The 13,523-nt window shown below is 36.7% G+C and overlaps 1 protein-coding gene across 1 annotated transcript in view; it reads right to left on the reverse strand.

The window, feature by feature from the left end:
- The window catches only part of kcnh3 (potassium voltage-gated channel, subfamily H (eag-related), member 3), a 199,302-nt gene that overhangs the window by 52,652 nt on the left and 133,127 nt on the right, over positions 1-13,523 (reverse strand). The window contains exon 4 of the mRNA XM_032567261.1: positions 2,017-2,156. Coding sequence (XP_032423152.1) covers positions 2,017-2,156 — 140 coding nt within the window. The remainder of the gene's footprint in view (positions 1-2,016; positions 2,157-13,523) is intronic.

Raw genomic sequence — 13,523 nt, forward strand, 5'->3', positions numbered from 1 at the left:
TAAGCCTGAACAATGGGGCAAGTGGAGCCGCTCTCTTTCTATCTATCTCCATAACAACCAGTAGATGGAAACAATTTAGGCTATTTGGTAACAAGTATTCCTACTGGGTGTCATAGAAACCAAAGGATGAGAATGTAGACTAGCATATCATGATGTTTTCTCCCCCATGGATGTTGTAAGTTTATTAAATTATTATTATATTTTATTATTATATATGCTATATATATATTATTATTATATCATGCTTGAATGTTTTAAGCAAAAATCAAAACAATAGCTGCATTTACATCGAGCATATAATTGGTCAATTTGACATTTCAAAATTAAATTTGCTTAATGGAAACATGAGGTGGGTTTTATTTTTTCCATTTTGTAAAACTACGATGGGAATGCTTTTTTCAAATCACACAAGTCGCATGATCAACAACCACATGTTACTACTGCCAGAAAAGATGAGGATGAAGACAGGAAGTGGTTGGACGATGATGGGGGGGCTGCATATTTTCAAATGATTTATTGAGTGAACAAACTTATTCACACTTGATTTGAATTGTTTCTTATTTAATGGAAACACAGTGATTGCAAAATTGTGGTTTTTTTTGACAAAGTTTTGATCACACTTGTAATGGAAACACAGTTACTGATGTCTCAGCCAAGAGAGATTGTTTAACCCTTTCATGCATAGTGGTCACTACAGTGGACAGCTATCTAAAAGCCATTTTCTTCTGCTTCCTGTGGATTTTTATGTTATAAATGCACACAGACCACTGAAGTGGACACTAATGCATCATAAAATATACCATCAACTACTGGCCATCAGCTGCAAATGCAAGAAATTATTTTTGTTAAATACAATATGGCCGACAGACAAAAAAGCATGAGAACCGACCCGGTCCCTCCTTCTACTGTAGACGACTCTTGCAGGTAAAAAAAATATTGTGACATCAGATAACCCCTAAGGAACAATACTACTGATGTATTTTTCAAATAACAACTTTGTATTTGGACAAAATTACAATTGATCACATAAAAATAAAAAAAAAATAAAAAATTATTTTTACAAAAAAATGTTCCTACCTTTTTTATGCCTTAAGAAAAGAATTTTAAAAAATGGAAAAAAAATTCTGACACAAAGGATCATAATTCATGCATCAGAGGGTTAAAAAGATGCCTCTCTCTGTGAGCTCCGACCTGGAAAACTCTTACAGAACACTGAGTGCTGTTCTGCTGGTGGAGGCATTAATTGATAGTTTCTGTATGAAGAAATGTTTTCTTCATGTGGGATTTTTATCCACTATACTCAAAGGATGTTTGGATTTTTCTAATTTTCAAAACAAAGAAAAGGGCCAAAACTCTGATATATTTTCATATTTAGAAAAATGATGTTGTAGGGTAAGATACATGTATGTCAAGCCACCCCTTGTTTCTAAGAAATAGTAAAAAAAATCACTGATGATGTGACCAAATAGTTAGGAGGAAGGCATCATTTAATGAAATTTGTGAAAGTAGACTCTCCTGGGTAATTTGTTTGACTTTTATTTCTTAAAAACGATTTTTTTCTTGCTATTCAAAGGGAATTTAGTCTATCATGAGCTTCATAAGAACAGTGTTTAGATCATAATGAATATATTTAAATTTGTTTCATATATCAATTGTGCTATGTATGAACTATGACATGAGGTCATAAGTAGAAGATAAAAGTGTAGACTTTTTGGTGTGGGAACAAATAAAGTTGAAACAGTAGTTTTGGGGTTAGTTGAGCCAGTAGATGAAGGCAGCGTCAGTTAGCGACCAAACTAAACAAAGGCTACCTTCATCTAATGATCCCAAATATAAACAATGCCTCGTCTTACCCAAGTCTCCGCAACTTCTAGAAAATATTTTGGATTGAGGTCAAAAGTTTTCTAACTGCAGGAGAGCACGTTTGTCTTTTTGACTGGTTTCCACCCAGCTTTAGATTCTTTTCCTCTCAACAAAGCAGCAGAGATTCATCCACGCCGACGCTGGGAAACTCACATTGTTGATCTTGAGCTTGCTCTTGTCTTGTTTCTGCAGGTGCCCTGACAGCTGATAGAGCACGGCCCTGCTGCGGCGCCGGTTGGCGTTGAAGCCTGGCGGGCGAGTTACCTGATGCACCTGCAGACCCGTCTCCTCATCTGGGGATGAGATGGAGACATGCTGTTTTTCAATCCAAAGAGAGAATTTCAATCAGTATCTGTCTGATCCTGTGCATGTTGATTTTTTTTAAACAGACTGTTTCTGACCTAGGATTGACGTATCGACAGCGATATGTTAGTGACTGACAGATAATGCGGTTTGACTCAGTGACTGTCAACCATAACAATGATGCAGTGTCGGTGAAACCACCTGGTCTGTTGTTCGCGTACTTCTTTTGTGGTAATAGCTTACCTCTTATTGACCTGTGTTCTGCCTCTTTATTGACTGGAGCTGTTGTCAGTGTACAATTCAAACAGGCTCCATATCTGTATTCACAGAATAGAATCAATACTAATGACAAACAGCCCACAAAACCTCATTCATGTCATCTTTTCTTTCATATGAACAAAGGTCTCCATGCAGGAAAAAGAAACAAAAGCACACAAATGGATTAAACAGGGGGCTTAGTCTCATAATGGGTAGATTAAGTCATCACCCGGTCATAAGATATCTTCTTGTTTATTTCATTTCCTATTTGAGATGTTCCCCTGCCCATAATATGCTGTCTTTCTTGGAAAGTACCCACCCATGTAACCAAATCATTTCATTCTCTACAAGCAAATGAAATTTGTTCACAACGTCCAGGAGAGATCCTAAGCATTTTAGACGGTGCAGAAAGAAAGCAGGGGTGGCTGTAGCTGTATGGTACAGTGGACGGTATTTTACAGACAGTCCAATTTATATACGCAGTCTTTAAATCAAGGCCTATCACGAAGTTTTTTAAAACTTTTATTTAAATTTAAAATAATATATACAATCAACCTGAAATGATACCACCGCGTATATATTTTGTATTCACAACACATACATAGAAACCAACGGAACTGAACAAAAACGTGAAAAACCTCAACACAACCAAACAACCTAAAATATATCCAGATTTTAGCAGTGCAACTTGAATATACAACATAAAAACAATTAGTAAAAATAATTCAGGGCAATTCAATAAAGTGTAAATATTTTCAATAAAGAAGTCAGATTTAAAGTATTTTTTGACTTGACCTAATATAGGGACTTATAAAACAATAAATAAATAAAAAACTGAATAAAATTAGGAATTATTTTAAAGTTTAACCACCCGAAAATAAAAACTCCCTTTGGTTTGTACTGCAAACCAAAGGGAGTTTTTATTTTTTATTTAGCTTAACCAATTTTGATGATTTTTTTCTTCAAAATCGCAGAATTTTCGCATTTTCCCATTCAAATGCTCGGAAGCGCAGCAGGTGAGGCAGCAGCGAGATGAGCCTCACCTGGGATAGATCAACCTCTCACTAACTGCACTGGCTGCCAGTCGATGGGAGAATGTTCCTCCTGCGGGAGAATAATTCCGTTAACTCAATGAAACTTGGAAACTGAGGTATTATTAAATTTCGTGCTGTGCTCCACAGCAAAGGGAAAAGCGTCGAAGTGGATCTCAAAGCCACGTCTTTCCCGCTCTCTGCATTGGCCAGGCTACATGCAGACTCGTTGCCATAGCAACTGACAACGACGCCTCTAAAAACACACTGAAATATTTCCCACACAAACAGCAGAACATTCACAATGCTATCCGTCTTCCCGTTCATGCTTAGAACTAACGCTACAGCGTTTACAGTTCCTATTACTCTGCGTGGAATACTTCACGCCACGCATGGAGGGGTTGCGGAGGGAGGAAGAAGTTTCACTGCTATGTTAACACGAGACTGCTGCCATGAAACTGCCGGTATTTTCTGATGTGGATTGGGACAAAGTTCCACGTTTAGACAAGCACCGTCCACGTACCTGAGTCAGCTGTAGTTGTCATGCCAGGCCACGAGACGGCGCTGTGATTTTTGGATGTCATTGAACGCAGCTTCCACCTCATTGTAAACAGTATCTTCTCTCCGTCTGACTTGAACGCAGGGCTGTAACAACCATTCTTATCAGGAATAAGTAGGTTAAGTAGCACCGTGCTATCCGCCATTGTCTTTGTTGTTATCTGCTCATACTTGCTTAGCATAAACCCATATAAGCGTTTCATATTTATGAACTATTTTGGGTTGTATAAAAGCCCAATAAAATATTTTGAAGTTAGCAGGTGTAGCGCCACAAACTGTAACGTGAACTTGACTTAATACTTTTTGCGAGACTTTTAACAGATGTGACCAACACAAGACGAACATATTCAGGGAAAGACCTGCACCTGTTTGAACAGATGTGAACCAGATGTTTTAAATGTCCACATGTTGAGATGGGGAGAATGTTCTTGGCGAATATTTTGAAGAAAGAACAAATGTGTCTGTGGCTAAGGAGATGAACTTTAGACATATTTTGAGTGGAAGGTGCAGAGCAAAGGCAAACAGAAGAATCTGACAAGCACTGTAAAAAAATATTTGTTTTGGAAGATGAATTGGAATTTTCTCAAAGTAAGTAATTAAAGGGGGAAACAATTTCAGTACTGATGACAAAAGCAATGTTACAATAGATTTCCCACTTGTTCCCTTTTCATTATTTTTTAAAATTAACAATCCAATATATTTTGCCAGCTTCCATTAACAAACCCTGTCAAATTCCAAACAGAACAATATTTCATGTTCCTTTTGTTATTCTCCTTTGGGTTTTGTCCTTGGAGCAGCTGTAATTTTATACATGCAGCTTGCAGTGCGGTTGTTTTTCACAGTGCGGGTTCTGAGAAATGTTCCTTGCTATCTGTCCTTAGCTTTCAAATTCTTTTTTTTTCCATGAAGGACGAGAAAGCATCTTCATATGAGTACATCTGAAGAGACAGAATGTTGTTAAAAAGTTACAGATTGTATCCTCACTTATTTCAGAAAGGAAAACTCATAGATTCATCACAGATAGACATATTTCAAGCCTTTGTTTCTTGTAATTTTGCTGATTAAGGCATAAAAATAATTAAAAAAAATACTAAAAATAATAAAAAATAATAAATAGAAAATTAGAATACTAAAGATAAATAAAAAAGCATTATATAAAACATAAATGTCAGGCTTCTGAAAACTATAGTAATTTCTGTGTACTCTGTACTCGTTTGCGGCTCCTTTTGCATGAATGAATACATCGGTGCAGATGTGGAGAGGTCTGGGTTACAGTAGTTTTGTGTTTTTCATTATGGTTTAATTTTATTTTGTTGTAACTTTTTGTCTAATTGAGTTAGTTTTAATTAGTTTTTAGAGTGTGTTTGCTAGCTTTAGCTACCGTAGTTGTTATTAGTTAAATATCGCTTAGTTTTAGTTGAGTTTGTTTTAGTTCTATTAGTATAGCAGTAGTTGCAGAATTCATAAAGGTCAGAGTATTATTGTGAGTATGTATACTTCGATTGGATAATTAATACTCAACAGTAGATACCACTTTCTGCTCTTTCTCGTTGAATTAAAAATATCTAGGACTTTTCACTAAGGTTATTGAACATGCTAATGTTTTCTGTAACATAAAGTCTTCTGACATCTTAAAGTCCATTATTTAATTTTCTCTACTGAAGGCTGTGTGTGTCCTGAGTGTCATAAAGCAGAGGCAGTTCAAGAACAAACAGTTAATTGCGTGTGTGTGTGTGTGTGGGTGTGTGTTTGTGTGGCACCAGCTGGCCCAGCTTGATTGTCTCAGTCATCTACTAAAAGCCAGAGTTCTGCTGGACGTTGTGTAGGTGGGGGTTAATTAGCTGGGGGCTGACATCCGTTGTTTGTTAAAAAAATATGGCAGAACACATGGAGGCTCAGAAACCTGCATTTAAATCCCACACTTAGTAAATGTCTCGGTTCAAAGTTGTCCAAGAAACTAAAGAAGGCATCTTATGTTAGGTCTGTTTTAACTAATTCATTTATGTTATGCATCTGTTTTTTAAAAGTTTAAAAACTTCTCCAGACAGGAACTCAACCCCTGGTTTGATTTCCTCATCCTCCTATGCCATTGTTTTATGTAAGAGGTAAATGCATTTTGTACAAAGTTTCAGAGGTAACCATGGTAACTGTTACCTCCTGCTTGTCTGATTATTGCATGTGGCCCCTTTACGTCGGCATATTGTGGATATAAAACGATGCATGCACCACTATGAATATACAAAAAGCATTTTATTAAAAGAAAAGAAGAAGATGATCACTTTTTACATGTTTTGCATGTTTAAAAGGAAATTTAAGTCATCATAGTTAACTAAAACTAATAAAATAAGAAATACTGAAATTGAAAAAACATTTTCAATAGCTGAAATAAATGAAAACGTAGAAAACTATAGCTAATATAGCGCATTCATAAAATTTATTAAAACATTATAGGTATAATATTCTCCATTTTTGTGTTTGTGAATCTATTTATTTGAACTGATGAAATTTTCTGTTCTCCATAAGCCTCCTGGTGGCGCTAGACCTCTAAACGGCGACAGCAAAAGTTACTAGAAAACACCAGAGTCAGATGTTGTTCAACAGTAATCAAATCCATTTTTTGAAAATGGTATTTTCTGTTCTGTATCACAATAACAATATGATACTTTGACCTTTTTGAATTCTGCACCTAAAAATAAACCAAAGTATGAAAAAACTAAAACTATTAATAATAAAAACTAAACGGAAACGAAACAATATTTAACTAACAATGAATAAAAACAAGCGGACCCGTTTTTATAAATGGACTAAAACTAAATTAGACAAACAAAGTCACAGTGGAATAAAACTAAACACCCAACATGACCTTTTTCATTTGACTTGTAAAACTGATTCTGTCACCAAATCATAACTTAATCATGTTAATCCACTTATTTTCTATTCTCAGTGGTATTAAGTTGTTCATTACATTAGGTCTCTTCCCCACTGTCCTAGAGTAGCAGGTAGAAATATCAGGCAGAATTCTAACCCTTCGTCAGCCTGAGCTCCTTCTGGAGGAGGCTTGTTAGCCCGTAGCTCCGCTAAGCCTCTGGTGTTTCATCCACTCTTCAGGAATACCATTATTCTGGCTAGTTTTTTTTAGTGAGGATAATGCAGTCTAGTGCAGTCTTATTATCTATGCTCCAAACACACTGTGTGTGTTTACAGCCTTTGTCACAGCAACAAGAACAACAACAAAAAAAAAAGAACAAACTTTTGGGAAATATTTCAGGCATATGTCAGCAGTTTCACACTCTTGCTCACTGCTGCAAAGTGAGTGAAAACATGAGTGTTTTTGACTGAAATGATAAAATCTAAAAACATCATTTTAAAAATGTGTGCTGAAGCTAGCAGCTAAAGCTAATATTTCTCGCTTAAAGGGGCAGTGTTATGTAAAATTGACATTTCGGAGTTTACATTATGTTGTAATGTTATTCCCTCATCAAACACACAGCTGGAGTGTTGCTTTGATTCTGTCATGCATGTTTGAGAAATCCTTTAATCTCCCATGGCAACCGATCAGCTGGTTGGACCTAGCTCCGCCTTCAAGGCGCAGCTCAGCCTCAGAGCAGCAGTTTCCAAGATTTCAAGTTTCTGAGCTTCTGCCTCACAGAGCAACCCTCTCCCACTCAGTTCCTATAGACTAGCCAGCAGCAATTAGCAAACACCTGATGGAACATCAGCTGAGCTCATTATAGGAGCTACTTCTCAGTGAAACGCTGGTAAAAACTTTGTTAAAGGTTCAATAGAGGAGCCATGTTGTGATGACTTCTTGAAGGCGGAGATTCAGAAAGAGCAGGAGTTTTCAAAGAGATAGTGATAGGTTTATTTTAATTCCTAAGATAGAGGTCCAGTTTCAATGCGTTAAATCCAGAAGTAAAATTTCTCCTAAGTCATAGTTGATACAAGTAGCATTTTCATAACAACTGAAGTTGACGCAGTGACTTGATTATGCAATAAAACGGCACCATGTGGCTGGAAAACACTTAATACTGCTCCTTAAATGATTCATTATGAAGCATGTGACTCTGAACACTGATGTTTGAAATTGTGCAGGTCTCCAATTTGCTCTTAAAATGCCTAAGCACTTTCCTTTTGTGACATTTATTTAGTTCCCATGTTTCCAATGGTTTAGATTTGAAAATTGCCCAGTGATTAAAGGTGGGTGGTCAAATACAAGTCTTTTACTTCCAAGAATAAACTTCTAAAATACCTCTTTCCTAGATGAGAAGGTGTAAGCACTGGCTTGTTTGTTTTGCGTGTTTCTCTGATGGACTGGTAACCTGTCCAGGTCACTCCATGGCTTCAGGAAAATTGATTTAGTAAAATATTTGGAAAATATCTTTTTTTAGTGGTTGTTACTTGAAAAGCACTGAGAAATCTGTCGATGGCTCGATCCAGCTTGTTCACAGCAAAAAAACTCAAAGATATGACCTTTTTTTAAATCAGTTAATGCATCGACTCCACTGGTCCGCTTCCACTAACCGATTTTCTTTATCCGCCGGAGACATTCATATATTTGAGGAGTGTTTTGATTATGAAATTATGAAAGACGTCTGTGTCACTGAAGCCCATCACATCACAATCCCACCACTCTTGGTCCCGACTCCACATCTAAACACACTTCTCTTCAGAAGTTCTGGTCAATGCTCCACTAAAGGCTGCTGCTAGATGTGTTTTCTTTTTATTAGCTTCATTTGTGTTATTATGATGTTGTGATGATACTGTCGACTCCCATGGCTGAATGACTTTAGATAGAGACATCCATTATTAATTCCATAAACAATGCATTGTGTTGTGCCGTAAACATTCTTCTTATGCACATGTGAGTCTTTCAGTATCATGAACAACCACGGCAAAAAACTTTAAAAGTCGGATTTCAGTGTAAAATTGTAATTGAGCATGAAGACCTGCTCCTTCGCTCTACACAGTGGTCAAACGAGAGAATTAAAAAATGAAAGCGATTCTAAGAGCTTAGCGTGTGTTAGTTAAAATATGCTGATAGGTGGGTTTGATTTTCCCCAGGCAAAGTTTTAATTCTTACACCTTCATGTTTAGCGATGCAGTCACAATAACCGGGCCAACGTTCTGGCTAAAGAAGGGAACGGTTCATTTTCCAAAATGTTAAACCGCTGCTTTCTGAAAAAAATATTAACAGACTAACATGGTAACAGATCTCTGCAGAATGGAGACGCGGGAAGCCGAGGTCTCAGGGTCTTACAGCCCCTTCCTCAGCATCATTTTCTGCTGGGAGATTAAGAACAAAGGAAGGATGTCATGTTTGCTCTCTGTGGAGCAGATTGTCTTCATGGTGTAGAGTTCATGGACTATGTTCTGTCAGAGCATACAGCATGCCACAATGTGTGTGTCTGTGTGTGTGTGACCATGCTGAAGGTAAAAGGTTTGTTAGTGCAGCTCTATAAACTGAACTAATTTAAATAACTGATAATTGCAGTTTCCTTCCTTGAGCTTTCTATTGCATTCTATCACATCTCAATGACAACCGCATTGTGTTTTATTTAGATATCACTTGACAACACAAAGAAGTGCAAATTCATGAAGTGGAATAAAAATGACAAGTTATTTTTGTAAACCTGTAGAGTGTGGCATGTGTTTGAATTAGGCCCCCTCTACTCTGATACCCATAAACAGAATTGGGTTGTGTAACTAGTTGCATTTGCTCAGTTACATTTCCTTGAGTAACTTTTTTTGAAAAAGTGTACACTTAGAGGTATTTTTACTATGCTGTACATTTTCGCTTTTACTTGAGTAATTTTATTATGAAATATCGCTACTTTTACTTGAGTGAAATTTCTGGTTTCTCTACCCACTGAATGAAAAACAAAGCAGTTTGTGTTAAAGTTTCAAAAGTTTTTGTTGAAAGAAACAGATTTGGAAAAACATTCTATTGCCACTTTTGCTACTTATATAAATTATTATCATTATTTGCTTCTTAAAATATCAAAATGTCCATTTAACGTTATATTTTTGGTCCGTCTGATGATGAGTAGACGTTTTCTCAAATACTTTTACTTTTACTTGAGTTGTATGTTGAAGTATTGTTAATCTGACGTCTTAATCTCAGTAAATCCAGTTGTTTCTGTTTCTGGCCTCAGAGTTTTTCCTGGAGAACATTAGCTGAATGAAATATATTTCAGTCTGTGGTTGAAATATATGTGGAAAAGTATAAATATTTGCCAATATTTCTCCAAAGCATTGTATTTCTTATTGATTTACTGTGAGGCCAGTTTCTCCTTTATTGTACTTTTTATGTTTAGCAGTCTTTATTTAAGCAGAGCCGTGTTTGTTCCCCCCTCTGTCCACATCTGTTTTTCCTCTCCCCTTTTGTTTCCTGCTCATGCTCGGCTCTCCATACCTGCTGAAACGAGAATCTGAGCTTAAGGTTCAGGAAGTGGGTCAAACAGATTGGGTTTTAATGAAATTATTTCTGCATCTGCAGAGCAACACTTTGAACCAAATCCAGTGGCGGCTGCTCCATATATGCAGATCAGAAAACATATATGCATATTTAAAAAAAAAAAGTACTATCAGTGTCAGTTTTCCTTACTAATGTGTGCCTATATTAGTAACTTACACAACTCTTATTCAACAGTGAATTTCCACCGATATCATTTCTCTCCTGGTGTGATAGTCTAAAGAGTCCCTGCAGCTACACAGGCAAATTTGTGTGGTTGCTAAGGAAAAATAATAATTATTTAGCCAATCAGCATCACTGAATTTAATGACTCCGTGGTGCTGGAAGTTTAACCTCTGCTACAGAAAATGTGTGAAACGTTTGGGCTGCCATGGTGATAAAGTTGATGTAGACAGTAGAGGGGCAACTTCCTCCAAATTCATCATTTGAATGACGATACAGACGATTCTACAGATGCCAGGTTTGTTCCATCTTCCAGTATGTTTTATTAGTCATAGCCACCATGTTGCTCTGCAGTTCTCTGCTGGTTTGCCTTTTCTTATAATCAGTCATTATAAAATTTGTTCTTTGCTGATAATTACTTGTGAACTTTGCAGTTGCTTATATACAACAGTGTAATAGGGCCATTGTACTGTAGATAGAAATAAAAAGAAAGAAGAGTAAATTTCCACCCAAATGCTCCTCACTCACTTCAGCTCCTCCTTATACTATATCACAGTGGAATGACTATCTAATCCAGCAAACATCAGGATATCAAACATTATAACACCAGCAGAAATGTTCTTGTTTTTTCTAGAACATTTTTTCATGGAAATTTGCTCCTCCCTTTCTTTTCCACCTCATTTTAGTTTGTAGTGTGGTGAATTAGCTTTACATGTGGAATGTCCGAATCTGATCCCATCAGCTCAGAGCCTCAATAATGACTCTTTAAAGGGGCAGTATTATGTGTTTTCCTGGTTTCATAGTGTCATTTTATAACATAAAGTAGTTATGTTACCTTCAGTTGTTACAAACATGACTTAAAAGAAGTTTTAATTCATAATTTAACACCTTGAAATTTGTCCTCTGTCTCTTTAAAGCCTCCTGCTCTTTCTGAAACTACGCCTTCAGGGAGTCATCACAACAAGACTCCTCTGTTTACCCTTTAACATCGTGTAGAAACTCCTATAATGAGCTCAGTTGACGCACAGTTCCCATGAAAGAATCAAAGTAACACTGCAGGTGTGTTTTTGATGAGTGAATAACATTACAACGTACAATGTAAGGCTCAATTTTACATAATGCTGGCCCTTTAAAAAGGCGAATAAGTTAACACAGAGTTGATGTTTCAAACTGAGGATGAGCACAAAATATCTGTAACTAAGAGAAGAATATTCAGGAAGAGGAGCAGGACAGTCTGTAACATTCAAAACAACATTGGTGAGTAATGTAGGTGCAATGCTGCTGAAATGTAGCACTTCATTTTATTATACCTTAGAGCTAACTAGTTTTTAATGAGATATGTATCATTAATTTTAGGAATATGAAGTATCAGACTGGGAGTTGGTGATGGTCGATGATCAGTATCAAGGAGCAAAATATCTTTATATAGAGATATTCATACCTAATATGCATATTTCTGCATGATGGAAACACTGCCTACATAAAAACACTTATTAAAGTGAAAACTCTTGAAGTGTAGGTTGGAGGTTCAGGAAATACTGAACACATTTCTTGGGGTCTGACACTGTTTCCGTGGAGACCCTGCACACTCTAACACAAACACACGGCTTTGCATAATTGGGACCTCTACCCTGCTTCCACACAGGTACAAGAGGGAAACACACTAAATCATTCAAAACAACTGCAGGCAGCAAGAACTGATGAAGGTCAGTCAATGTTGTTCACGCCAAGAAAAATACAACAAAGTAAAAAAAGAATTCATAAAATAGATGAATGCAGCTAAATCTGGTTATAGACGAACTCATGGCCTACAGACACAAGCAGCTGATGATAGATGGGAACGAAACTTCTGAATGGCTTTCATCAAATTGTTAGCAAAAAAACACATCCATACATACAAACACAGCTTTAATATGACTAACCTACAGGAGAAACAAGAACTGGCCCTACAAATTAAACTAACAGTAAACAAAAACACCTGAGCTTAACTAAGCTGTTCATTTAGACCAGAGTTTTTCTAAGTGGAGGGAGGGGGCGCTAGAGGGGCCTCAGGAAGTTGGAGGTAAGATTAAAAAAAACAAATGGCCAAAAAAAGAGATTGGAATCCAATATATTTTTAAATCATAAATTTTACTATTTTTAATATGTAACCTGTTTTTCAATTATTATTGTAAAACATCATTTAAAATAATGGAGATAGAACATAGAAATAGTCCTTCTAGTCCCACAGAGGAGAAATTCAGGAAAATGTTATTTCTGATGCTCATCTTTCTGATTGGCTGCCATGAAGCTGCTCCCACAGCTAGCATAGCTAGCATAGCTAGCATAGGTGACAAGCGGGAAATGGAAAAGTTTGCGACAAGAAACCGTTCAGCGGCCCTGCTGTGGAGGACACTGCTGCAAAAAACCCCTAAACTGTAGAGATTAAAGAAAAATGGATGGGATTAATATCAAAATATTACAGATTTTCTAATCAAAAGAGGGGATAGTGGTGGAAATTGTTATCTGGTAAAACATTCAAAATCAGATTAATAAAGTCATAATATATTGATAAAACTTTCCACCACAGAACTCGTTGCTGAGTAAAACCAGAAGCTATGAGGCGTCATTTCTGCTAAACGAATGTTATAGTTATTGGATAGTAAATAAAAGTGGCATGGCATGATTCAAACCACCGGCTTTTCTATCTCAAATGTTCCTCTAGGAAAATTGAAACCCTTCACAACTGAACTGAGGATGCAGAGCAGACAGTCATCAAGGCAGCTGGAAAGTTTGGGGCAGATAAACTTCATTGTACAAGAAGCTGCTCATAAAACGCCTCATTTGCAGAATTCGCAACAACAACAACAAATTCATGTACTGGACTTTCAAGCCGA

The sequence above is a fragment of the Xiphophorus hellerii genome, chromosome 7 (genome assembly GCF_003331165.1).
Source record: "Xiphophorus hellerii strain 12219 chromosome 7, Xiphophorus_hellerii-4.1, whole genome shotgun sequence".
NCBI lineage: Eukaryota > Metazoa > Chordata > Actinopteri > Cyprinodontiformes > Poeciliidae > Xiphophorus > Xiphophorus hellerii.